This window comes from Castor canadensis, chromosome 4 (assembly GCF_047511655.1).
Source record: "Castor canadensis chromosome 4, mCasCan1.hap1v2, whole genome shotgun sequence".
In the NCBI taxonomy this organism is placed as follows: domain Eukaryota; kingdom Metazoa; phylum Chordata; class Mammalia; order Rodentia; family Castoridae; genus Castor; species Castor canadensis.
In genome coordinates this window covers 83,459,727-83,486,949 of record NC_133389.1, presented here as the reverse complement: position 1 = coordinate 83,486,949, position 27,223 = coordinate 83,459,727, and the positions used below count along the sequence as shown (strand labels likewise).

The 27,223-nt window shown below is 50.9% G+C and overlaps 1 protein-coding gene across 10 annotated transcripts in view; it reads left to right on the top strand.

Moving 5' to 3' along the window:
• The first annotated feature begins 3,034 nt into the window (after positions 1-3,034).
• Steap3 (STEAP3 metalloreductase) overlaps positions 3,035-27,223 on the top strand; it is a 36,233-nt gene continuing 12,044 nt past the window's right edge. For 6 of the 10 annotated variants that reach the window (XM_074070552.1, XM_074070562.1, XM_074070560.1 and 3 more), the window contains exons 1-3: positions 21,421-21,598; positions 21,852-22,351; positions 23,917-24,499. In XM_074070552.1, coding sequence (XP_073926653.1) covers positions 21,421-21,598; positions 21,852-22,351; positions 23,917-24,499 — 1,261 coding nt within the window. Of the gene's footprint in view, positions 20,547-21,420; positions 21,599-21,851; positions 22,352-23,916; positions 24,500-27,223 lie in introns of those variants that run through there. The other 4 variants (XM_074070553.1, XM_074070554.1, XM_074070555.1 and 1 more) reach the window with 4 other exon arrangements.

Sequence of the window (27,223 nt, the reverse complement as noted above, 5' to 3'; positions counted from 1 at the left end):
GGGAATGAGCAAAGCAGACAGACTTCGCTGCTAAACAACAGACCTTGAAATCTGCTTTATTGCGAGTTAGAAAGTGACATCAGTTATGAAAAAGGAAAATGAGCAGGCCAGAGGATGCGGGATGGGAACTGATGAGGGTGGGATTCTCAGAGTGATATTATGGCAAAGACTTGAGGGAGGAGGGATGGGGTCACCCGGACACCTGGGGTCCTGCGAAGAGGACAGCAAGGGTGGAGCCCTGCCTGAGGGTTGCCTAAGCATCCTGCCTAACTAGAGAAAACCAGCTGGGCAGGATAGAAAGTGAGCAGAGAGGGGGACAATAGATGAGGTGGACAGCCAATCATGTAGGGCCTTGTTTGCCATTCCAAGGACTCTGTGACCCGGCAAGCCAGGGCAGGGTTCTCAGCAGAGAAGTAATATGATCTAGTACTTGGGCTCTGACTGCTGTGTCTGGGCTGACCCAGGACCCCAGAGGTGTTGGGCCTACAGAGGTGTTGGGCAAACCTGAGGGCATGACCTCCCTCCTGGAGCATGGAAGGGCTCATGTGCTTTGGGGTATTAGGCCCCCCAACCTCAGGAGACATTTACTGAGCTCGCACCCACACAAGATCCTGTGCCAGCTGAGGCGAGCTCACACTCAAGGCATGCCCGGTCCAGGGGAGGAGGTGGCCAAGTGCAAAAGCTAATGGCATGGATTCTTCCAAGGATGCCAGAAGACCCCCTCCCAGCACTTCCATTTCCCAAGCCTGAGCTCCTTGTGCCACCTTGTTGGAGTTGCAGGAAGGGTACTCAGAGACTCCCCTCAGCCAAAGCAGACACTTAAGATCCATAGGATGAAAGGAACTGGTTCCTGTCTTCTCTTCAAGATTACAACCCACTGCACAGGCCACTTGCCAGACCTGATATCCCCAGGGCAGGGGCCAGCACTGGGCATCTGTGGCAGTCCTTGGAACATTGTCTGGCCCAGTGGGCCACTGAGTTGAATGGATAAAAGAACTTCGAGAACTGCTACTGGAGCTCAGAGGGTGTTCGCCTGGTGCAGGGTGGGCAGGAGGATTCTTGAAGAAGACAGGTGAGGGTTTGGGGACCTGTAGACTGGTAAAGCAGAGACCAAGGGAGAGAGGGCATGGCAGGAGAAGAAAGCATGATGTGCTCATAGGGGGTCTCCTAGGTGGGTGGGAAGGTAGAGGGGCCGCCCACAGCTGCACTTCTTACACAGGGAGGGCAGAACTCTGTCTCTTCAGCCCCACTATACCTTTTAGGATACCATTTTATAGGGCCATTCCTGAAGCCCAGCCCCCACTTCTACCTCTGACCACGTTAGGCCTTATCTCACTGATACAATGTGGCTTCCTGGAAAAAAGGACTCTGACCTTTTTTCTTGGCCAGAATTGGGGGGTTTGAATTCAGGGTCTTACACTTTCAATCCTCCTGCCTTTGCCTCCCAAGAAGCTGGGATTACAGATGTGCACCACCAGGCCTGGCACTCTTAGGAACTTCTTAGGGATAGCTTGAAGGTGAGTGTGGTGATATGTGCCAGTAATTCCAGCATTTGGGAAATGGAGGCAGGAGGACTGCCAATTGGAGGCCAGCCTGGGCTACATAGCAAGACCTTGTCTCAAAAAAAAAAAAAAAGGTGTGTCACCCGTGGCTCATGCCTGTAATCCTAGCTACTCATGAGGCAGAGATCAGGAGGATCATGGTTCGAAGCCAGCCCAGGGAAATAGTTTCATGAGCCCCTATGTAGAAAAAACCCTTCACAAAAAAGGGCTGGTGGAGTGGCTTAAAGTGTAGGCCCTGAATTCAAACCCCAGTACCCACCCCCCCAGTCTGGAATATTCCAGAAGGACTCCTAGAGGCCAGGAAATCCCTACTCAGCTTTCAGAAACTGAGTGAAGTTGGTACCAACTTCCTTGCCTGTACAGGGAGGTAACTGTCAGCAGCGGGTGTCCTCATAGGTGAGAGTACCCAATGACACTGTGCTGTGCCCCAGGCCTGTAGTGTGCCATGAAGACATGGGCCTTTAGGGTTGGGAGTGGCAGCATTGGGCAGTGTCCCTGGGCAGGTGAGCACCTTTGTCAGAGGCAGGGTGACGTTTTGGAGCCCAGAAGGCCTAGACAGGGCTCCAGATAGTCAGCAGGTCCTGGAGTCCAGCCGGGCCTTGAAACCTGCGGACTCTAAGGAAGGGTCATAGGTTGGCACCAAGGATTGACAAGGGATAGAGATGTGATGGGATCATGCAATCTTGTTGGAGGGAAGAGGAAGGGCCTCTCCTGCCTGCACTTCCACTGCAGGGGACAGAAGGGACCCGATCTACCTAGCACCATTGCCTCTGCAGCCTTCACCAGCCACTTGACCCGCGCTGTGACCTCGGCCATAAAACGGGACTTGACTTTGAGGCATCCCTCAGATTGAAGGGGGCGGGGGTCACCTCGTCGGCCACATTCTGCTTACTCTAGTTAAGAGGTGGTCAGGAGTTCTGCTCACTTTAACGGTGCAGACTAGGAAGTGGCCAGGCTGGCTCCGAGCGTCTTGCAGGGGGCGGTAGAGGAGGGTGGCAGGTGGCCTCCACTGCAGGACTGGGCGGGGACCAAGGACCCTGCAACTCCCCGATTGCGGGCAGGGGAGGTGGCCCGGCGGGATAAGCAGCGGCAGGCTCGCGGGCGGCCACCTCCCCGGTAGGTCCGGCCCCGCGGCCTGGCGGGCGGGGCGCGCGGGGCGCGCGGAGGGGAGGAGCCTGAGATCGAGCGACCGCCTCCGCCGGGACCTGCAGCCGCCGTCGCTTGATCTGAGTGGCGGGCCGCAGAGGTGAGTGACCCCTCCCCGGTCGTCGCAGGGCTGTGGGCTGCGCCCTGTCCCCGGGACCCTGCCCTGCGCCCGCCCGGTGACGATCGGAGCTGTCGCTACACGTCTGGCTGCCTCAGTCCCCCAGACCCAAGCCACGTGCGCCGGGCGGCAGAGGAACCCGGTCCTGGTCTTCCACCCAGTGAGCTTGCTTCCCCAGGGACGGAAGCCGCGTGTGGCAGGTGGGGTGGGCAGGGCAGGGACGCAGCTGGGGGAGAGAAGGCGTCGGGAGCCCGGGGTGCAGACGCAGGCGCCCCTCCGGATAGCTGGGACAAGACTTCAGGTCGCGAGTGTCCCACGGCTTTCCTGCGGGTCCCAGGGGAGAGAGGACCCTGTGGGCGGGACCTTTCTCTCCAGGCCTCCCACCCCTTAGCGGTTGGGGCGGGGACACCGACCCTGTGCCTAGGAAGCCGGACTGCCCCGTGCCCGTCTCTGCCCGCAGAGCCCTAGTCTGGAACGAACCTCCTCCTGCTCACTTCTCCGAAATTTGGGAGCAGGTTGCCGGGAGAAGTGTGGTTGGAACTTTGGTCACTGGTTACATGTAAAGGAGGGTGTGCATTATGTCGTTTGGGAGACCAGAGGTGCGATCGTGCGTCGGGGGTGAGGAGGAAAATGCCAGCAGGTTCTGTTGGAGCCCTGGCATAGAGCACCAAGAGGCCTCTCAGGGGTCCATGGCCACCTCTGAGACAGGCTACAGAAGTAAGGGTTCAGGAATTGCCCCAGGGAGGTATTTCTGCCCATCAAAGTGCAGTCATGACATAAATAATAGCAAGCATTTATTGCGAATTTATGTGTGCCAGGCCCCTTGCTAAGGGCTCTGCACACACATCCCCGGCTAATCACCACAGCAGGAAGCCACCATTATCATCTTTTGTTACACATGGGGATGTGGAGCCTCAGAGAGCCTGACTGTTCTAAAAAGCAAGGTTACACAGGTAGTAAGTTGCAGAAGTAGAATTTGAACCCAGACTTTCCAGACTTGGGAACCCAGATGATCTTTTGGTGGGGAGAGACTAGTGGCCTCAGAGGATGCTGGCAGCCCAAAGAATGCATGCCGGGGCCAGAATGCTCAGAAGACCATAGGGTCTCAGCTGGGTGTACCCCTTCAGTCATCTGCAAGCTCTGTTAAACTTGCAGGTGCCCAGTGGCAATTGGCCCACTCAGCCAGGAGCACCTGGAGGGCCCAGCCTGTCCTACTTATCTCTGTCACCAGTGGGCTGTAAAGGGGCTGGCAGGGAGGAAGTGCTTAATGGATGTCTGATGGACAGATGGGCATAGTGGAGCAGATGGTGCCACTGGTCAAAGGTGGGGGGAGGAGGGAACTTCCAGGAGGCCTTGAATGGTGCTGAGGTGGCCTCAGCCAGGCAACCTGGGATGAAGATAAGGAGTTGGCATGGGGTAATGTTGACCTCGGGGCTGGCAAGGAACTCGGCCAGGCTACCTGGTCACCCGAGGGTTGAACAGCCTTCTCCAGGCCTATTGAGGTCCCCAGGACTCAGTCTGGTCAAACTGGACCTGCAGATGTGCCTTTTCCAGCATGGAGATGTCAAACAGGTAGATTTCTCTCCTGTTATTGTTTCCAGTCCGAACCCCATGGCTCTTCTCTCCCTGGACTTAACAGAGACCAAAGTGTAGGGCAGAGCCTCAGAGGGTTAAAAAGTGAAAGTTCTTGACCAAAGTCCAAAGCCTCACACCTGAGCACTGTGTGGGGCGAAGGCAGGTGAGTACAGGGAGAGAGCCCGGCTTTGGAGTCAGGTGGACTGACATTGAGGTCCTCAGCCTGCTGCACTTGTTTCTTCACTTGTAAACCTTGCTGAAAGCAAGAATGAGATCCCTCATTCTTCCCCTAGCGTTTGAGTGTTCATTTGATGGGGAACTTCCAGGCTCAGTGCTCTTTTAGTCTGAACCCCTCTCATAAAGGCCCAGAGAGTCCCCTTCTCTGTGGCAGAGTGGCCTCATTCCTAGACTCAGATCCCTGCTTAGTGTTTAGGCGGAGGCCTCCAGCCTAGGAGAATTCTATACCAACTGCTTCCTTCTCTGTGCAGCCTGTGTGGGTTGAGGTGGGGGTAGGAACAGCCATTCAGGGACTTGGGTTCCCCTGCCTTCCCACTGAGGCTGAATCCACCCCTTCCTGCCTTCCCTACCTTCCATGGTGGCCAGGACTTCCTGGGCTGGGCAAGCTGGAGCTGAGTAAGTTAAGTACTCTGTAAAACTGCTTTCTAATATTTGGACCAGAAATGGCCTGTGGATTTAAAACAAAGCTTGTCGATTAAGTAATTATTAGAACTACTTCAGGCTAGGGTGGCTCTTTTCCTCTTTCCTGAAAGGATGTGTGCCTCCCCCCACCCCCACTCCACCCCCACTCCACCCCCACCCCAGTTTGGAAGGGTGTGGAGATTAGAAGCTTGGCGATGGGAAGGAGGGGATGAGGTGTGGCATTGTGGGTGGTATACAGAGGTCTCACTTCCTCCCACCTGCCTCTGAACTTGGCCTCCCAAAGTTTCCAGGTCTCTGCTTTGTCCAGCCTCTTCCATCCTTTCCCTGCCATGCACAGCACTCATACCTGAGACAACAGAGCCCTCATTCCCGGCCCTAGCCATTCAGCCTTGGCCAAATCCAGTATATACATGAGCTTTTTTGTGCCTCAGGACTCTTAGGAGATGAATGGTGTTATTCTCCCAACCACGCAACATTTCCGAGGAGAGACGAGACTCCGGTCTCTTCTTTCAACCCCAAGTCTGAGACTCCTAACCACTGTCTGTATGCCTATCTAAATTCTGCTCATTATTCATTCATTCAACAAACATTTACTGAGCACTAACTTTGTGCCAAGTATAATAAGACTGGCTGAGTCTCACATCTGGCAGGATAAATGTCTCAGCTATCATTTGTCACCCCCCCATACTTCCTGTATTTCCAAATATAAGAAAGGAAATGGACCTCAGTGAGGCCCAAGCTAGTGTGAGCCAGGATTCAAAACCAGAGACAACAGGAACGCCTCCACCCCACCCCACCCCCACTGGAGTTATTGACCTTGACCACTGTGCTGCAGCAGGGTTGACAGGTGACTGCTAGTGAATCATAAACTCCTACACTTTTAACCTCAGGGCAGAGTGGTCCCTCCTCATTGCATGTGGCCAGCTCTTCAGAAACACTGCTCTGAATCGACAAATCAGGTGCTATCACAGCAGAAGAATCCTGCCTCTGGAACACCTCTCCAGGCTCAACTCCCCGTCAATCAGTCCCTCCTCATACTTGTCTATTGCCATGTGCAGAACATACAGCAGGTGAACACTGATGTTCTGCAGTCGGGAAGTGATTATTCCTACCTCCTTATTCCTATCTTGGTCTTCTGAGTAATGACAGCCATTCATGTGGGATCTGAGCAAAACTTCTTACTATGCTAGGGATCTAACCCAGGGCTTCGAGCATGCTAGGCAAGTGCTGTAACATGCCTCCAGTCCCAAATAGCCCATTTTTAAGCCTTCTTGAGCTATTGGATTAGGAGATTAAACTGTAAAAACAACAAAAAAAAAATGACGATAAAAGTAGTCAGTGATATATCTGTAAAGGAATGTGGTGATTGGCAAAGAGTTACTAAGCTTCACTGGGTGGAGTGGGCTGTCAGGGTACCCATGGTTGGCAGCCCATCCATAACTGTAAGTGTCTGATGCTTATGGTGGGGCTATCAGGTTATGTATGGGAAGAGTGGGTTTGTGATATTCCTGGTGGGCTTTTGAGGGTGACAGAACACCCACAGTTGGAGTGAGGGGTGAACTTGCTCTGGATAGAGTCTAAGGTGACTGTGAGCTGGGCCTAGGGGTGGTGGGGAGTGGCCTGCACATTGCCACAGTGGGCTGATGGCTTCTGAGTGCACTGTGCTGAGGCCATGGTGGTCAACCAGGTCTGCGCATGGCTCAGTAGCATATTAGATATAGTGAGGGTGCTGTCTAGTCATTCAGCCCGGTTCTGGATGTGAGGTCTGAGCAGATGCAGGAGGTGAGACTAGGCCTCTGTGGCTTGTCCTTGGAGATGGCTGTAGACTGGCCAGACTGGAAGGGAAGAAAGCCAGACTACCCTGAGTCAAGGACGGGTGGGAGGGGGCCATCTGGGAAAGCCCTGCCCTGGATATCCTGGAGTGGAAACCACAACCCCCATGCTGTTGCAAGTTTTGGTAAGACTACTTTTTGTCCTCCCATGGCCCTTGCAACTCCTGATGAATACCTGTTGTGGTTAGGTAGGGTACCAAGGGGAGAAGGGTGTCCGAGATTGAGGTTGCTCAGGGTATAGCTAGGGTCTCAGTGAGGAACTGTGGAGAGTTTGTGTGCTCTGCCTAGTGGGAGTTCTTTCCTAGAGAAGTGTCATTTCCACTCAGGGCGTCCAGGGGACCACCCACAGCCCTGATAGAAACAGGGCTGCCGAGCCTCCACTAAACACACACTGAGTCAGGGACTGTGGGCCTTGGGCCACCCAGAAACCTGCTGCTCATGCTCCCTGGGCAATTCTTTTCTCTCTCTCTCTCTTTTTTTGGTGGAACTGGGGTTTGAACTCAGGGCTTTGCACTTGCTAGGCAGGTGCTCTACCACTTGACCCACTCCACTAGCCCTGTTTTGTGTTGAGTATTTTCCGAGACAGGGTCTCTCAAGATATTTGCCCCGGGCTGGCCTCGAATTACAATCCTCCTGATCTCTCCCACCTGAGTAGCTTGGATTACAGGTGTGAGCCACGGGAGACCACTTACCTGGGCAATTCTTGAGGGCTCTGGGGTTTAATAACATTTGAAAGCACTGCCTGAAGCCAGGCACCGGTGGCTCACGCCTGTAATCCTAGCTACTCAGGAGGCAGAGATCAGGAGGATCGAAGTTTGAAGCCAGCCTGGGCAAATAGTTCGTGAGACCCTATGTCGAAAAACCCTTCACAAAAATAGGGCTGGTGGAATGGCTCAAGGTGAAGGCCCTGAGTTCAAGCCCCAGTACTGCAAAACAAAAAAGAAAGAAAGAAAGCACTGCCTGAGCCCATTGACCAACAGATGTGCTGACATCACAGTGGGCAGAACTGTGGGGACATGCATATGGAGGATACACAGGTCCCTGCTGCCCGTCCCCCCCACCCCCTGCCATCCCCTCCTCATGCTGCAGTGACTGTGGGGCATCCACAGAGGCAGAGAGAGAGCCATCCAGGCCTGTATGATGGGTGGCTAAAGCAGGGCAAGAGTTCATGTAAACAAGAGTAATGCCACCCCCACACCTCCTGGGATTTGAACTCAGGGCTTTGCGCTTGTCAGGCAGGCACTGTACCTACCACTTGATTCACGCCTCCCAACCCAACAAGAGCAGCTCTAAGTTGTGACCTTGGGGCTTTCTTGTTCACTGATGTATCTGTTTCACTTCATCAGAACAGAGGAGGAGAATAACTGGCCTGAGGTCACACTATTAGCATGTGGTTGAACCCCTGTGAAATCAGAGCAGGGAGAGATTGTTGGGGACTCTTGGAAGTGGCAGGTGCCTGAAGTGCCCAAGAGCTCAGGCTGGATCTTCATGAAGGGGGAGTTGGTTGGGCCAGGGTGGTGTTAGGACTAGGGTGGAGGTTTGAGCTGTCTTCTGTTTGTGAGTCTTTGTCTGTTTGTCTTTCTCATCATCGTGGGTACTGTCTGGCAAGTAAAGATGACAGCAAAGCCTTTGTCAGCACAAAATGCTGAGAGAATTAGCACTAAGCCAGTGACAGCCATGGTGATTTGCCATAAATTACTCCTGCAGAAATTGAAAAATTGCCACTTTTCTATGGTCTTTATGCTTCACTTTGTATCTTGAAGCATCTCAGCACCTCTCTCCCTCCCTTCCTCTCTCTGTCTCTCTCTCTGTGCCTTGTGCTGGATGACATTTTTTCATTTTTATGCATCCTGGGTTCTGCTGGCTGTCCCGCCCCAGTTCCTGTGGAGTCTGAGCCACTAATTACCACCATCGAGGTTTCCTCCCCAAACAGGAAGTCTCAGGCAGAACTGCCCTCTCTCAGGGCACTCTCTGATCTAGAGCATCAGTCACTGCTCCCGGGCCAGTCGCTGAGGCCAGCAGCAGGAGTGCAGGCTGAAGGGGAGGGGGTCCAACTGCCCATGCTCCTGGCAGGTCACCCACCTTCTGAGAAGCAGCAGTCAGGCTGGCCACAGGTGAAGATCTGAGTGAGACAGGGTGGCCCCGCTCACAGTGGGTTTACCAAGGGCTTCAACCAGATGTCGCACCTGCCTGTTGTTGGTAAGTCCCGTTAGGGCTCAGATCTACTCTGAGGTGGCGTGGAGAATGGTGGGGGCCCCTCTCCCACAACCACTGGCCTGCTGAAACCCCATGCATCTCTGGGTTGTTCAGAGAAGTCAACCTCTCCCAGAGGGCTGAGCTGGCAGCAAAAAGTGAAGGATAATGAGGTTCTTGCCAAAATAAAGGGGGAAATTGTCTCCTTTGCTCATTCTTATGGCATCCTTTCCAGGGAGAATCCAGGAAATTAAGATGGGAGCCTTTCAAAGTGAAGGGTCCCAAGATTTATTACAATGCTTGCAGGTAGAGAGAACAACAACTTTGTGGGTTCTGATGTGTGTTGTTTTCTTTCTTTTTTTTTTTTAAAGATAATATTTATGATGCATTTCTGTAGAAAGCCGGCCCATTGGGAATTATAAATTTTGCTTATTGGTAACCATTTCTGCATTGCTTTATTACGGAACTGCTGCTTTAAGTAATCGGACCGTATTCTTCTAGAATGATTCGAAAAATCTAGATGTTGGTAAAAAGCCCTATAAATTATTCATTCACTTTTATTTTGCAAAGTGGCGTGGGGATAAAATTCTGTTTTCTGTCAGATCGAACTTGCACATGTGTGTGTGAGAATTGGCTTACATGTGCTCCAACCTTTCTGTCTTCTGTTTGATAGGAACATATCTTCCTTCCTTTTAAAAATATAATGATTTTTTCATGATGCCTAAATAGTGATTCTAGGCAGTATTACAAGAAATATAACAGTAAAATGTTTATGAGTCCATCAGAAAGAGAAGATACCCACAGAGAGAATAGAAATGTGCCAGTTAAGAAGTGTGTGGCTATCGCTGGCTTTTAAAACCTGATTAGAAGCTGGCGTCTTCTGTCCTCTTATCCTTCTGTCTGCTGTGGGAGGTAAAGGTGGAGCCAGAAGAGGAACATGGGGTCCTGAAACCCTAAGCCTGAGAGATCCAAAAAGAGTAAGGCTCTCTCATGAGAGCCTCATGAGATGAGCCATGGTTTAGGTCTGGGATAGAGGACAGAGAAGTGAGCGAGGGCAGCTTAGTGAGGAGGAGGCTGATCACTGATAGCAATGGGCCTCCTGCTGGCCAGGTGACTGCTTGTGACACCCAGAAAAGGAGCCGTGCCCTCACCACTCACAAAGCAGCTTGGATGCTCAGTAGCTCCAGATTGGACCAGAGCCAGTGACAGGGCTTGAAATAAATCCCCTAACTTGTGTGGTCCTCAGGTTTGTGATGTGCAAAATGGAAATAATAATAGCCTTCCTCAGGTCATATACGCAAGCAACATATCCAAGGTCACGTGCTGGCACTTGCTGGGCCCTGGGATGCGCCAGGGTGCCAGCCCTGTCGGGGGAGGGAACTGACCTTATGCCTCAGGGAGGCCCTGCTTACTACAGGCAGTCATGTGACAGAAGGGAAGAGGGAAGGGACTTTTCCAGAGAGCTGCTTCTGTTTGCATAGCAAAAGCATAGCATTTACTTATATTATACAGGGAGTCCCAACTTACAATGGTTTGGCAGGATTTTCCAACTTCACGATGATGTAAAAGCATTCAGTAGAAACCCTTCTTCAACTTTCGAATTCGGATCTTTTCCCAGACTGGTGAAAGTCTGGGAAACAATGTTCTCAACTTACAATGGACTTATTGGCTACACCTGAATTGTAAGTCAAGGATCAAGGAACATCCGTGTTTCAGATCCATAAAATGAGAGACGTTATAGAAGCTATTAATCGTTCTCCTTAACTAGGAGGTGTGAATTATGCATATGAAAGAGTGTTAGGTTTAATACTAACATCGGCAGTGGGAAGCTGTGATGGAGGTTTGGGGATCTAGTCCCAACTCTACTCCCCTGGACCTCTAAAGGAAGGTACCTGCTGCTCTGTGCTCAGGTCATCTTTCTACCTGTGTGCAGAAAGCCACAGGAAGAGTTGGGTCTTCCTGTTGACCTTGAATTTTGTCAGTTGGAGGGAAGAGACCTGAGCAGACAAAAGGCATAAGATCTGGCTGGGGAGAGGCGGTAGACCAGGCTAGTCCAAGCTGGGAAGGGCAAGGAGATGCCCATGTGTCATTGGCCATGGCTGGTTCTCACCTGCCCCTTTATGCCCCTGTCTGATGAAAACCAACCTGACGCCTCTGAATGGTTGCTCTGCCCTGGCCCAGAAACCATGGGCCCTGGAGCCAATGGCCCAATATCCTTAAAGCTTGCATGGGTACCTCCATTCCAGGATGCACATCAGATCTGGTATTTGGTTTTCCGTTTTGACCAGAGCTGCATATGTCTATTATGCTTTTGTATTTATTTGCAGTATTTTAATACACTGGTGTAATATAAGATCTGCATGTTAATAAGTTTCTCAAATAGTGCATTGTTTGGCCAGAACTAACCATATCCCCAAGCTGCAGTGAGATTAGAAACTCATGTGTTACTTCATCACCATCGGTGCAGCAAGACCCCAACTAGGTTCTAGGGGAACAGCTAAGACCCACAAGCATACCCTGCCCTAGGAGAAGTTACGTCACTCAAGCCACAAACTCTAATTGAGCACCTACTGGGTGCCAGGCCCCGGGGTTGGTGCTAGAGGCACAACAGTAAGAAGTGGCTTTCACCTGGTGGAGTGACAGACAAGTGAGGCAGTGATGCACTTGATGGTACTGAGACAGAAGTACAGGGTGAGTCCCAGATCATGGGGTCCCCTCTGTCCTCTCCCAGGAGGAAGCCAGGAGCTGAGGCTAGTCTTGTAGCACTCTTGCAAAAGTCAGAGCTGGCCCACAGCAGGGGTTGGGAAGTGGCTGTATGATCCTCCCCACGTAAAGCAGCTGGAAAGAGGCCAAGTTCAGTGTCCCTACGAGTCAAGAGGAAGCAGCTACCCAGACCTGGGGAATGCCCACCAGAGGCTTCCTGGAAAAGGAGCTCATAGCTGGGCAAACCAGGAAGCAGTGACATCCCCAAGCCCCAGGAGGCAAGCTGAACTCAACCCTGGAGCTGCCTCTGTGTGTCTTGGCTACCTCTGCCCTTCACTTGCCACCACACAACTCTGCCTATGAGCAGGGCTGAGGCTTCTTCCTGATTCTGCAAATCCTCCACCATGGCAAGGGGAGAGGAGGGGCAGCCACAGCCCACAAGACCCACTGGCCCCAGGCTTTGCAGCTCCAAGTCTCCTTGGGAAGCAAGAAACAAGCCCATGCCAGATGCTGAGGCTGCAGATTCAGTCTCAGGGCCTCCAGCCTGGCTGGATTAACCAGTTTCCAGGGAGCCAGCTGCCCCCACAGGCCAGCTCCTGGGACAGAGGGAAGCTGTTAGTTCCTGGCTGAACCTCTTTGGAGCATTTTGCTCCCTTCAGCACTGTGTGCACTCTATAGCCAGTCGGCTTTTTTCCTAAAAGCCCCAGGAAGGCAGACTATCTTCTGGCCTCCTGCATGGCCCTATGGCCTTGCTCCTTGCTGAGTACTCAGTGGGTACTCGGAATCATAAGTGAGGGAATTTCTTGGAGAGGGTGTGGCAGCACAGAGCACTGCTCAACACAGCTGCAGAGCGGGCTCCACACGGATTCATATGTAAATGATGCCCCCTGGAGTGTGTAGCAAGAAGACCCTGGAGCTAGAGTATCCCCAGGTACTTGGAGTCCCTGGCCTTGGTGCTGACCACTAGGCCTTCCTCTTGCCCTTCCCAAGAAGTCCTGACAACCATGCTGCCCATGTGCTGGCAGTAGGTACTGATGATTTGTTCCAATAAGCTGGTCTTCCACACTGGGCCTTCAAATGAAGGCAGTGAAACAGAGTCCTAGATGGGAAGTGGCCATCTAGACTCTTGGTCAGCCAGGACGCTCAGTCTTCTGGGTGGGAGGGGGTTCCAGGCCCCCAGATCTTTGTGATTTGCCAATATCCCTCTCCTCACCCAGCCCAGGAGACCCCAGCTGCAGGGGTCCAGGGTCTGCATTGTCAAAGGGAACTTTCTAGAGGAGGTGGGCTGGGAGCTGGACCAACTGTAAGGACCCAGGGGAAAAGCCTGAAGTGGTTTTTTGGAGTGGTTCTTTCTTTAATGCATCCACCCCTTCCATAGCACTTGATTGAGTACCCACTGCAGTGGCTTCCAAGTGTGGTTCCTGGACCAGCAGTATCAGAATCCCAGGGAAGGAACTTGGCAGTGGGCCTCAGTGAGACTTAACAAGTCAGGCGCTGTGATAAGAGCTGGCTGTCACAAAGTGAAGGTGCCAACTTCCCGCCCTGGAGGAGCCTGGAGTCCAGGGAGGTGACAGGAAAGAGAGAATACTGTCCAGCAGGACAGTGGCTGCTCTGGAGAGCTTGGTGGGGGCTTGATCCAAGAGCAGGGATTTGGCAGGGAAGAGTGGCCGGGGGACCCCATGGCATGATCACTGTCCTGGCAGGGAGCCTGATGCCCTAGTCCAAACACCCTGGTACCCTGCACCTTACTGCAGCCCCTCCCTAGTATACCGCTTCCTGCCTCCACCCACCACCCCTCTTCCCCAAGGGAATCTCCTCTCGTCCAGCTGTCTCAGAGGGAAAAATGTGTGTGTCTCCAGGCCATTACCTCAGAGTGCATTTTTAGAAAACTTTAAAGTAAAAATTTCCATTTGGTATATTGATTTGGGTGTATCTATTTCTTCTGCTTTACACAGACAAGATTTAGTAAAAACTCCTAGACAGAGGAATAAAATGAATTTCAAGTGAATTTAGCAGAGTGTGACCCTTTACTTATCTCATGGACTCCTCACTACAGTGCATTCAAATAACACCACCCCCCTGTGTAGACAGGAGACTCCAGGCCCCCTGGCTGGTAAGCACTCAGCCTGAGACAGGAATCAAGCTGCCTCCAAGCTGTGCCCTTCCAGGCTGACTTTGGAGTTTACTAAGGTGATGGGTCCTGAATAAATCTATAATGTTAGATGTTTTCCTGAGCCCATGTTCTGTTGGTAGCATTGAGGTGGCTGGGTAAGCTTTGCCCAGGACTGAATGTGGCTTGAGGGGTGTGATCTGAGAGACCCAGGAGTGGTGAGATGCTCCACCTAATTAGGGAATGGATGAGTTTGAGAGGAAGAAGGGATGACTTAATTTGTTTTCTGCTGCTGTACCAGAATACACAAGGCTGGGTAATTTATGAAGAAAAGAGGTTTATTCTGCTCCAAGGTCTTGAGGCCACATCTGGTGATGGCCTTCTTGCTGGCAGGGTCCCAAGGTAGGACAGGGTATCACATGGTGAGAGACCTACCCAACTGGCTTTTATAGAAGATCTACCCAGATAACCTATTAATCCATAAGACAGAGCCCTAAACACTTATTCGTTTATTTATTTAGAGACAGGGTCCCACCATATAGCCAGGTTGGCTTTGAACTCTTTTTTTTTTTTTTGTGGTGAAACTAGGGTTTGAACTCAGGGCTCCTAGTTCAAACTAGGGTTTGAACTGCAGACGCTCTACCACTTGAACCACGCCTCTGGTCCATTTTGCTGTGGTTATTTTGGAGATGGGGTCTCTTAATCTATTTGCCAGAGCTGGTCTTAATCCTCCACATCTCAGCTTCCTGAGAAGCTATCTGGGATTACAGGCATGTACCACTAGTGCCTGGTTGACCGCCATCTCTTAATCCTCCTGCTTCAACCTCCTGAATGCTGGGATCACAGACATGAGATGAGGCACCATGCCTGGCCCTAGTTACCCCTTAAAGGTCCCACTTGGTCCTACCTTTCATGGTTTTGTTTTGTTTTTTTCTCATTTTGGTCCCACCTTTCAATGTCTCTTAAAAAGGATTCAGTTTCAACATGAGTTTCAGAGGGGATGAACCATATTCAAACCATAGCAGGGACTAGTCAGATCCAGTGCCACACTTCCCAGATTTCCACCTGTGTGTTATTTAAACCCCCAGACATTTGGGCGAATAGCAGATAATGCCTCCTTCTCCTTCCCATTGGAGCACATCTGTTCTGTTCACCACTACCCTGGGAGTGGGTGGGGTGGGCCTCCAACCTCAGCACATAGATCATCCCACAGGGCCCAGGAATTGCAGGGGGGCAACTGTGGGAGCAGAGGCCCTAGGCCCCAGGCCCCACCAAGGCCAAGGGGGTTGTTTGGCCAAAGGCGCTATTTCTTTCTCCTCCAACCACAGTTAACAGTGTCAGTTACACTTCTCTGAAGTCATGGGGCTTAGAAACCTCAACTATGTGGAAAACAACTAGGGAGTAGCTTGTGGAAAGGTGCAGAGATGCCACGATGTCACAAAACCCTAAGAGCTCTGTAGCTCTCACCCAGAACATGTTTACTCTCGTTCACACACTCATGACAGTCTGTGGCATCTCAATTTGTTTTTTTACAATTTTTTTTGTTGATGTGGGTAAGCATATTAACACTTTTTTTTTTTTTTTGTAGCAGTGGGGTTTGAACTCAGGGCCTCACGCTTGCTAGGCAGGTGTTTTTGCCACTTGAGCCACTCTGCTAGCCCTTTTTTGGTGATGGGTGTTTTAAGATAGGGTCTCACAAACTATTTGCCTCAGGCTGGCCTCAAACCTCTTGATCCTCCCTGATCTCTGCCTCCTGAGTAGCTACAGGTAGATTACAGATGTGAGCCACCAGCGCCCAGTTTATAAATTACTTTTAATCAGCAACTTCTTTTATAATAACTATTGATATATACTTTACATACTATACAATTCACAAATTTAAAGTATACAGGTCTATGATTTCTAGTATTTTCAGTTGTGCAACCATTGCAATCAATTTGCAATATTTCCATCCTCTTACAAACTAGCCCGGTACCATCGAGCGGTCCCTCCCCTGTTTTCCCCAAATCTCCCTGGCAACCACTAATCTGCTTCTGTCAGTCTCTATGGATTTTCCTGTTCAAGGCATTTCATACAAACCTAAGTATATAATATGTGGCCCTTTGTCACCTGCTTCTTGCACTGAGCAAGCACAATGCATCCAAGGTTTATCCGTGTTGGAGCAGATACTTGTATGTGGTTCCTTTTTACCTTTTTATGACTGAATGTTATTCCATCATTTGTTTAGCCATTCATTAGCTGATAGACCTTTGGCTAATTTTACTTTCTGGGTACCGGGAATGATGCTATATGGTGTACATATTTTTGTGTGGATGCATGTGCTCATGTCTCTTTGGTTTGTATCTAGGAGCATGTGAAGAAAAACAACCCTAAGTTGAACTTTTTGAGGACCTGTCACACCCCATTTCACAGTGACACATGAGGCTCTGGTTTCTCCACATCCTCACCAACCCTTGTTTTTCTCCTTTTTGATGCTCATTGTAGTCATCCTTGTGGGTGTGAAGGATCATCTCACTGTATTTTAATTTGCATTTTCCTGAGGGCTAACGATGTTTGGCATCCTTCTGTGTGGTGAGTGGCCATTCATGTATTTTCTTTGAAGAAACATCTATTCAATTTTTTTGCCCATTTTTATATAAGTTGACTGTCTTCTAAATAGTGAGTTATAAGAGTTACAGGTTCTTTATATATTTAGAAACAAGTTCCAGCCAGGCACCTGTGACTCATACCTGTAATCCTAGCTACTCAGGAAGCAGAGATCAGGAAGATCATGGTTCAGTCGGCCCCAGGCAAATAATTTGTGAGACCCTATCTCAAAGAAAACCATCACACACACACAAAAGGGCTGGTAGAGTGACTCAAGCAGTAAGAGCGCCTGCCTGGCATATGCGAGGCCCTGAGTTCAAAGCCCAGTCCTGCCTCTCCTCCCCGCCCCCCCAAAAAAACAAGTTTCTTGTCAATATGTGATTTGCCATGTCTTTCACCCACTTTGTGGGCTGTCTTTTCACTGTCTTGATAGGGTGCACTGGGAATTTCTTCTCTGCAGCAAATTAGCAGGATGGGGTTGGGAGTGGGCTTGCAGAAGCAAGCAGCCAGCAGTCAGCTTTGACAAAGTCCTGACAATGAGAGAGGAGGCCGAGGACCTACAAAGATGTTCTATAAAAACATAGGAAGGGCAAGGGTATAGCTTGGTGGTACAGCATGTGTTTAACACATGCAGAGTCCTGGGTTTGACCCTCAGCATCAAAAAATAAATAAACAACAACACAGGGAAGTGGCTTGGGGTGATGCCTGGGTTCTAGATAAGGATCTGACTGCCTTCTCTTAAATTGTGTATTGCATCTTGGAAGAATTTTTCTGCACCCAAAGGATAAGTGGTGGCCTGCCCTAGCCTCTCTATGTCTGAAGAGTTGTCACAGCCCCCAAGGAAAAGGCTAGGGGTTGTTGGTGGCATGGTTGCCTATCCTTAGTGCCTGCCCAAGAGCAGACAGGAGCTGGCAGACTGCCTGTGGGCCAGGCGTGGCCTTCCAGCCACAATTACAACCCATGATTTAACCCTGCCAAGGGTTAGGGAAACCTGAGCCTCAATGCCCTTTGGTCCACAGCTTGGGAGGGCAGTAGGCAGGTCTATGTGCAGGCGACAGGCCTGGCCCACTGACTGCAATGTGATCCCCTCCATGCTCCATCTCTATAAATAAAACCCAGGAGAGCCAGGCCTGGGCCAAGGCCCAGACAGGTTTATTAACCCCTTACCTCAGGTCACATACGCAGGCAGTGGGGTACTTGCTGGGCCTCTCAGATCTCCAGGACTCTACCACCTGCCCTGCCCCCACCCGCCTTGAAAGACCCGCAGCAGGGCTTGTGCTGGGACCTGGCAGGATAGGGGAATTCGATGTGGCCACTGCTCAGGAAGAACTAAGGGTAGCATGCACACGTGCATAAGTCAGACAAGATAGCTCAGCTCTTGCACATATTAACTCATGTCACCCTCACAACCCTAGGAAGTGACAATCAAAGGTAAGGGGATGAAGGCACAGAGAGGCTAGTCGCTTGCTCAAGGTTGTCCAGTTGGCTGATAAAGGCAGCGGTGGCCATGATTTCACTCCAGTGACCTGGATAAGATTCCCTGTCTGGCTACCTCCCCGAGCAAGTGGCACTGTCCCTATTTCAGAAAGGAAGATAAAGGACCTGCCCTGGGAAAAGGAGGACTCACAAGGGAGCAGAACAGCATGGCGTTTTCCTGACCCAAGGACTGAAATCTGGCGGCCAAAGCAATTTTGAGGTGCACTGTGTTCAGCTTCCATCTCTCCAGCTGCTGAAAGCCGGGCCCTCAGGACCGGGTGGGTGACTGTAGTAGGTCGCTTCAATAAAAGGTTGGGAGGAGCGTCCAGGGAGGCTTAGCGATATTCCAATGTCGCAGCACCAGTCGGGGACACAGACGAGATCAACCCCTGCCCCCAGCGTCCCTCTGTCTCTGTCTCACTCCCTGAGAGGAAGCCAATACTGAAGCAGGATCTCCTCCAGGACCGGGAGGGCCAGTCTCAAATAATCCTTCTCCCGGCGATGCTAAATGTGGCTTCAGCACAGGTCTGACTCAAAATCTGAGTCTGGCTGCCTTTCTTCACCTTGGTTTGGATCTGCGCTATTTTGAGACTGTAAACCATCCATGCATCTTCCAGACCATCAGAGGCGAAGGCTGCCCTGTAGCCCTCTCTAGCTTCCCTTGCGGGGTGGCATTGGTCCCCTGGACAGAATCCCAGCTGGGCTCTGCCCCCAGGTGCCCTGTGACTAGTTGCTGGTAAACAGGTCTTATCCAAGTCCATCTCCCCAAGTGGACTGTAAATCAGTGACTCCATCTTTCCCATCCTAACATAAAGTTAATTAGGAGACAGGAAGGAGAGAGCAAAGATGAAGGACAAGCTTCTGTCCACTAGGGGACCCAGTTGGTGTCACCTAGACTTCCAGCAAATGTGGACACACTTGTCTGGAAAGCTCCAAGTGGTTCCTTTCCCTCCCCATTGGGGCAGGACACCCCCCACCCCCATGCCCCAGGTGACTGGGCAGCTAGGGTCCCCTCTAGCAGGAGGAGCACGGGCAGGGTCTCCCTTCCTCCTCCACCTCTGGCCTGTCACAGGTGAACTTGACTTCTGCTGCCCAATTATTTGCTTAAGTAACTACTCAATGATACCTGTGTTGCTAATGACAGCTCAGCGTGGTTCCAGGCTCTGCTTGCTGCTGCTACCTGCTCATGAGGAAGGTATTAGGATTGTCTCCCTTTTACAGCTAGGGAAACTGAGGCACAGGCAGGTCGCAGGTCACTCAGTATACACCCACATTAGAATAAAAATCCTGGCGGTCTGGTTCCCAGCCCTCCCTTCTTGGCATAGGGTTCCAAGTCTGCACTATGGGGTGGGGTCAGGTGGCCTCTTGAGCCTACTGCGCCAAGGACCCTGAGGGACCCATATGCTGGTGAAGCCTGTGAACTTCTTCTGATCACAATAATGCTCTTTTTATTATTATTCATTTAACAATAAAGCTCTTAAATGCATAAATTAAAGTACCCTAAGGTTACAGAGGAAAACAATTGCAACACAGATACTATTTTTTTTTTGGTGGACTGGAGTTTGAGAGCTTGTTTGGAGGTTCTAGCAGGGGAATGCAGCTACCCTTCTCTATCGGGGATGGTGCACAGCTTCAGTAGGAATGCACATGGGGCAGTGATAGAGGAAGGGGACACCCGAGTAGCCAGCCAAATCAGTCACATCAACCCTGGCAATCAGTGGGGTGACAGATGTTGTAGCCAGATTACCCTCACATCCAGAACTGACATTTGAACTCAAGGCTTTGCACTTGTAAATCAGGATCTCTACCATTTAGACTGTGCCTCCAGTCCCTTTTTGCTCTGGTTATTTTGGAGATGGGGGTCTTGCAAAATATTTGCCTGGGCTGGTCTTAAATCTTGATCCTCCCAATCTCAGCCTCCCAAAAGGCTGGGATTACAGTGTGAGTCATTGGCGCTGGCCTCCAGATGCTAATTTTTTTTTTAAAAGCATGTAATATGCACACTTGTTTAGTAGCATGTTAAATGGCAAGACCTAGTGGCTGGTGTAATAGTATTCTGAGAACTCTTATACTTGAATCTGTGATTTGACTCTGGTCAGTTTTGGTGACAAACTCAGAGTTCCGGCCAACTACTGTGGTTTGTCGTTCATCCTCATACTTGAAGGAAATAGCCAATTTGAGTTCAAAGTTGGTGACAATTAAAATATAATTGTATCAACAAGTTACTCTGGGTTCTTGGCCCAAGTCCAGGACATCCTCCACATCCCCTTTATCTCAAGCTCACTGAAGGAAATCCCAGAGTACCCATGCCACTTTAGGGTCCCATTCGTTTTATGTCCTCCGGGACCCTCATAGAGGAGGGTTTCGGTGTTCATCATTCATCTGGCAAACATTGAACTCCACATCAGTGCCAGCCCATGATGGTGAGGTCCAGAGTCAGGTAAGAGGAGGCCCTGCCTCAGGCTGCTTGCTCATTGCCTACTGAAGAAGAGCAGGAGAGGGACTTCCTGCTCCACACTGCAGAGGAAGAGCCAGCACAGAAGCATGTTGGCTCTGTGGATAATCACAGATGACATCCAGCAATGGTGAGGATGGGGCTGAATGGTCACTCCTGGCTAACGATATTTTCTGTTACAGAATCCTTTTGAAAAGAAGCATGGCCCTGCATGACATGGCCATAGAAATCTCATAGTCTGCTTTTTATAGTTTTCCTTTTTATTAGCACACATTAATTGTACAGGAGGGATTCACTGTGACATTTCTGAATAGCCTTGCATTGTACGTTGGTCAGGTTTGCCCGCTCCGTCTCTCCTCACATCACCTTCTCCAACCCCCCAAAACAATTGCAAAAGATTCCAATGTTCTGTTTCATATACGTATGCAAAGCACATCAACCATATTCACATTCACCTTCCCTTATCTCCTCCATTCATCCTCCCCCCTCCCACAAATACGCCCCTCCGTGGTACCTGTTTTACAGTCCTGTCCTTCATTCCTAATTCCAGAGTCAGTGTTTAAGGGCTTCTCGATGTACCCCAGCTGTGAATATACTTTGCTTTGTCAGTTCACCCCCTCTACTACTCGCCCCTACCCTTCCTTCCTACCCCTATTATTCAACAGTGTTCAGTGTGTATCCTTATATCCTCCATCTGCACGGATGCAATGCATTTCAGTGTTGTTGGCTCTCATTTTCCTTTCCTTTGTCTCTCCTCTGAGTTCCATAGACTAGTTCCTCTGTTATAAACATGGTCCCCATAAAAATGTGTGTATGATCATGTTTGCTTTGTGTATATATTTATCTTTGGGATCTATCTTCCACATGTGAGAGAAAACATGCGGCCTTTGTCTTTCTGAACCTGGCTTATTTCACTTAACATGAAGTTCTCCACTTCCATCTGTTTACCTGCAAACAACATAATTTTATTCTTCTTTATGGCTGAATAAAACACTATTGTATGTATGAGTGTGTGTGTGTGTGTGTGTGTGTGTGTGTGTGTGTGTGTGTATCACATTTTCATAATCCATTCATCAGATGTAGGGCATCTAGACTTGTTTCCACACCTTGGCTGTTGTGAACAGTGCTCCAATAAACATCCATGTGCAAGTGTGTCTTGTATCCTGACTTATATTCCTTCAGGTATGTACCCACTTCTAAAACTCATTCCACCAACTCTGCAAGAAGGACAAAGGGTGGAGGGCAGATGTCCTTTCCCGTCTCCTTCTTGAGTCTGTGCCCTCCTGGGGACAGGGACTGGTCTTGCTCAGCTCATGCACTCAGTGAGCACCCACTGAGCAAATACCTGACCATCCCCGTGGGACAAGGGGAGGAAGTTACAGGTGGGCAGAGTCTGAGCACTCTCCAGTGACCAGGTTCCTGCCTTCTCTTGCAGCCACCAGAACATCAGGGAAGATGGACAAGCCGTTAATCAGCCGCCGCCTGATGGACAGTGATGGCAGCCTTGCCGAGACCCCTAGTGGGACCCCCAAAGTGGGCATCCTGGGCAGTGGGGACTTTGCTCGCTCCCTGGCTACACGCCTAGTGGGCTCCGGCTTCAGCGTGGTGGTGGGAAGCCGCAACCCCAAACGCATAGCTGGGCTCTTCCCCTCCTCTGTCCACGTGACTTTCCAGGAGCAGGCAGTGAGCTCTCCGGAGATCATCTTTGTGGCGGTGTTCCGGGAGCACTACTCCTCACTGTGTGCGCTCAGTGACCAGCTAGCCGGCAAGATCCTGGTGGATGTGAGCAACCCCACAGAGAACGAGCACCTTCCGCATCGGGAGTCTAATGATGAGTTCCTGGCCTCTCTCTTCCCCGCCTGTACAGTGGTCGAGGCCTTCAATGTCATCTCTGCCTGGACCCGGCAGGCTGGCCCGAGGGATGGGAACCAGCAGGTAGGTTCTGGGGAAATAGCCATCACAGCAATAAATATAAATGACTCATGTCTTCAAGAGCCATCAGCACACCAGCTTTGTTTGTGCATTGTCTCAGCTAATCTCACATCATTGTTAAATTCCATTTTGTATGGCAGGAAACTGAGGCTCAGAGTTGTTAGTGATCGCCCTCAAAAGCCCAAGGTTGCTGAATTGGGATTTGAACCCTGTTCAGAGGAATCTGAAACCCATGTTTGTTCTGCTGTGGTAACTGGGTTTCCTAGGAGTGAGCAAAGGTGGAACAGGTGATAGCTTTTTACTGTTTGAAGTCAAGAAGGGGCCACATGGCTTATGAAATTGGACTGTAAAAGATGAAAGTAACTGGGGGAGGCAAGCATGTCCCGAACTTGATCTCCTATATTTCAAGGGCTTCCAAGAGCTCAGTGGATTTCCTAGAGCAAGTAACAACAGCAGATTTTTCTGGGGACTGAAAAATGGCTTTGCAGAACAGAAAAAGCTCCATAAATTTCTTGGTTAGAGGAACTCTTAACAAGACAGGGTGGTTTTTAGTGTTGAAAGGCCACTTTCCTCTTCCTGGAGCAAAAATGTGAGATTCTTCATGTGCAGAATGTCCACCAACAAGTCCAGCCAGCCCTGCCCGCAGGGCCTGGAATGAGGCTGCACCATAGGGGCTCCTGCATGGAGGCTGGCAGGGCAGAGTGGGGCAAGTGTTAGGTACAGGGCCTGGAGGGAGCACAGCAAGCAGGCTGGCTGAGGGAGACCTTGAAGTGGGCTTGGACCTGGGCCTACCTCATGTTAGACTAAGGAGTAGGAAGGGCGCAACCTACAAAGCCACAGTGGTGAAAAACAAGACTCCCAGACCTCAGTTTCTTCATCTGAAAAATGGGGACAATAGTCCCTACCTGCAGGCTTGTGGGAGGCCAGCGGATCACGTATACAAAGTCTGACGCAGACTAGGTGCTCAGTTGGTATTAGAAGAGCAGACTGACCCCAGCAGTGCCAGCAAGGCTCCCAGAGAGCTTCGGGATCTAAGGATGCCAACATGTGTTCAGTGCGAACTCAGTGGGCTTCAGACTGAGAGGGCAGGCAAGGCTGGCTTGGGGAAGGCCTTCTGTTTGGGTGGAGGTTCCCATGGGACCAAGGGACATCACCAAAGGAGACACTCCTATATTGAGGGATGGTGCTGCAGCCATGGCCACACATTCCAGGCCACATGCAAACCCACAGGCAACTCCCAGAGCCTGTGGGGGCTGTTGGGATGAGAATTTACTTGTGGCCATTGATCTCAGTGAGCCAGGCAGGAACTCACTGAGACGGGTTTCTCTCCTTGAGTGGTGAGCCTGGCTGGGAGGCCACAGGAGAACTGGGATAGACCCCTGGCCTGGGAGTCACAGCCATCTTGTGCCCCCAGCTGTTCCATTAACTGACAGCTCACTTAGACAAACCCCTCCTCTCTGTGCCTCAGTGTCCTTAGCTGCTTAGTGGAGAGTTTGGCCCAGATGCTTCCTGAGGCCTTGACCTGCGACCCCATCCAATTGTGTCCCCCACCCCTTTTCTCCACACAGGTGCCCATCTGCAGTGACCAGCCAGAAGCCAAGCTCTCTGTCTCTGAGATGGTGCATGCCATGGGCTTCAAACCTGTGGACATGGGACCCCTGGCATCCACCCGCGAGGTGGAGGCCATGCCCCTGCGCCTGCTCCCAGGCTGGAAGGTGCCCACCCTCCTGGCGCTGGGGCTGTTCGTCTGTTTCTATGGCTACAACTTCATCCGGGACGTGCTGCATCCCTATGTGCAGGAGAATAAGAACAAGTTCTACAAACTGCCAGTGTCGGTGGTCAACACCACGCTGCCGTGTGTAGCCTACATGCTGCTGTCACTGGTGTACCTGCCCGGCGTGCTGGCGGCTGCCCTGCAACTGCAGCGCGGCACCAAGTACCGCCGCTTCCCCGACTGGCTGGACCACTGGCTGCAGCACCGCAAGCAGATCGGGCTGCTCAGCTTCTTCTGCGCAGTCCTGCACGCACTCTACAGCTTCTGCCTGCCTCTGCGCCGTTCCCACCGCTACGACCTGGTCAACCTGGCCATCAAGCAGATGCCGCCTCCTGCCTGTGCCCCTGCACCTGCCTGTCCATCGCTGTCTACACCAGGTGCAGCCTGACCCCTGGGTGAAATCGTGCACTGGTCAAGGGCAGGTTCTGTTCCGGCAGGGCACTGCCCACGTGCTGCCATCAGGGAGAGAACAGACAAATAGCCCATCCTTGTGGGCACAGGCTTAACCAGGAGGAAGCCACGGGAGAGCAGGCACTTGGGGGTTATGAGCACTGAGGAGCAAAGCAGAGCAGGGGAGGGCAGGGTGCGTTTCTTGTTTGTTTGTGGTATTGAGGATTGAACTCAGGGCTTCCTGCTTGCTAGGCAAGTGCTCCACCACTTGAGCCTCACCCCTCCAAGTCCTTTTGCTTTTAGCTTGTTTTTTAGGTAGGGTCTCACTAACTTTTTCCCTGGACTGGCCTCACACTGAGGTCCTGAGTAGCTGGGATTATAAGCATGAGCCACTGTACCTGGCCCATGGTAAAGCTTTAAAGGGGTCAGGGAGGCATTATGAGCAGGACTGTCTGAGCAAAGACGTCTAGCAGGTGAGAGCTAGCAGGTGGCCAGCTGCAGGTGCCACAGGCTGAAAGGGCACCATAACGGGGCCTTCAAGTAGGAGCACTTTCAAGTAGGTGTGGCACTTTTGAGGGTAGCCAGGAGGCCTATGGGGTAGGTGGAGGAGGTCCAGGTCCGAGAGGTGACAGCCAGACCTGAAGCCTTGAAGGTGGAGGAGAGGCTTTGGCCTTGGGCCTAAGGGAAACCAGGAGCTGGTGAAGGGTTTTGATTGGAGGACTGGAATCTGCCTATGCTGTGACTGACTCACTCCAGCAGCCGGGCTTAGAACAGACACTGGAGGCCACAAGGAGTCAGTGGAGGCCGGGAGTGGGGTGGGAGCTTCGGTGGGTAGGAGATAGTGAAGGCATATTTTGAAACTAGAAAACACAGCATCGCTGATGTAGTGGGACTGGGGTTCAGAGCTGGGGAGGGGCTAGTCTAAGATGGCTCTGGGGTTTGGGACTTGGGTCCTCAGCGAAGTTGGGGCCTGATGCAGGAGTGAGTGCTTTTGGTTTATGTTTTGGTTTTTATTGGTGGAGTTATTATTACTCATTTAAAAGAGCCATATGGAGCTCCTCTGCCCACGGGTTCCTGGGAAATGCAGGGCTTTGGCCAAGCCAGGTGGGAACAGGCGGTATCCTAGTGTGCACAGAAACCGCCTGCGCCTTTCTGTATTTTCTCCCCTCACCCTACAGAGTCCCACCTCCAGCCCCCAGGTTGGCACTGGGTCCTGTCCATTCCAGGACACTATTCACCCAACAGGGTTTGGCTTGGTGCCAATGAGACATGTTCCATCCACTCCCTCTTCTAGCCTGGGGTCTTGCTCAAGCTACAGAGACTCTAATGAGGCCAGGCCCACCACAGAAAAGCCCACCATGAGGCTGTCCCTCAGAGGACTGGCAAGTGAGTCTGGCTGCTGCCTGGGAACCTAAGCCTCCACCCCTGCCCACTCTCGGGGCTCCTGCTTCTCCACTGGCAGCTTCTCAGAGACCCTCATTTCCCACCCACAGACACCTGGCACCATCACCTCTGTGGGCTTAGATTTTCCTGAGAAAGGAAGAACTTCAGACTTCAGGCTGAGAAGTGAGTTACCTGCAGGAAGTGAGTGGAAAGGGGAAAATACTAGTCATGATCCCTAAAGAAAGCTTGTCATGTTCTGGTTACCAATGTAAGAGCTTTACTTACCCACTGTGAATTCATCGAACCTCTATTATCCCTGTAAGGCAAGTGCTGTACTGTCCTGATTTTACAGATGAGAAAACTGAGGCACAGAGGTTAAGTGACTCAACCAAAGTCACACAGCCAATAAACAGCAGAGTTAGGACTCAGAACCAACAATTCCACTTCTTCTTCCCTTTTTTTTTGGCAGTATTGGAGTTTGAACTCAGTGAGCTTGCTAAGCAGCTTGAACATACCTCCAGCCCACCAATAACCGATGTTTATATAGTGTTTTCTGATTACTTGTATGGCTCCCTAGAGATGCATTTTTAGGTCAAAATCAAGATCAAAGACAATGCTTAACACACAGTTTTCTATCTCCCTCACCCCAAATCTGATGTGCACATATCTCTCAGAGAATCATGGCAAACTTCTAATCCTCCTGCAAAACTTCATCTCTGTTAAAATCTCCTAGTCTATCCCCAATTTCCCCACCCCACCTTTCTAATCTGCTCTATTTTGTACATACTTCTATTATTTTTCTTATACACCTCATCAAATCTAGCTCCTCCACCCTGAGGTCCGTGATTCTTATCACAGAGTCCTCAGTGCATATTCATTGAGTGACTGGTTGTAAATTGGCCACCACAAAGCCAATACCAGGCATTTCTCTCTTTTTATTTTGGTGGGACTGGGGTTTGAACTTGGGGCTTCAGGATTTCAGAGCTTACAAAGCAGGTGCTCTACCACTTGAGCCACACCTCCAGTCCATTTTTGCTTTGGTTATTTTTGGAGACAGGATCTCATTAACCTTGGCCTGGGCTGACTATTATCCTCCCAATCTCAGCCTCCCAAAGATTACAGGTGTGAGACAACGGTGCCTGGCTGCCTCTTGAGAGTCTTCTTAAAAGAGCACTGTATGTAGAGCTTAGGCACGAACTCATTTAAGTACCAGCTTCCAGTGAGAACTATGGCCATTTTTTTTTTAGTTCTTTTATTTTTTTTTATTCATTTATTCACACATGCATACATTGTTTGGGTCATTTCTCCCCCGCCATCTGTTAATTAAG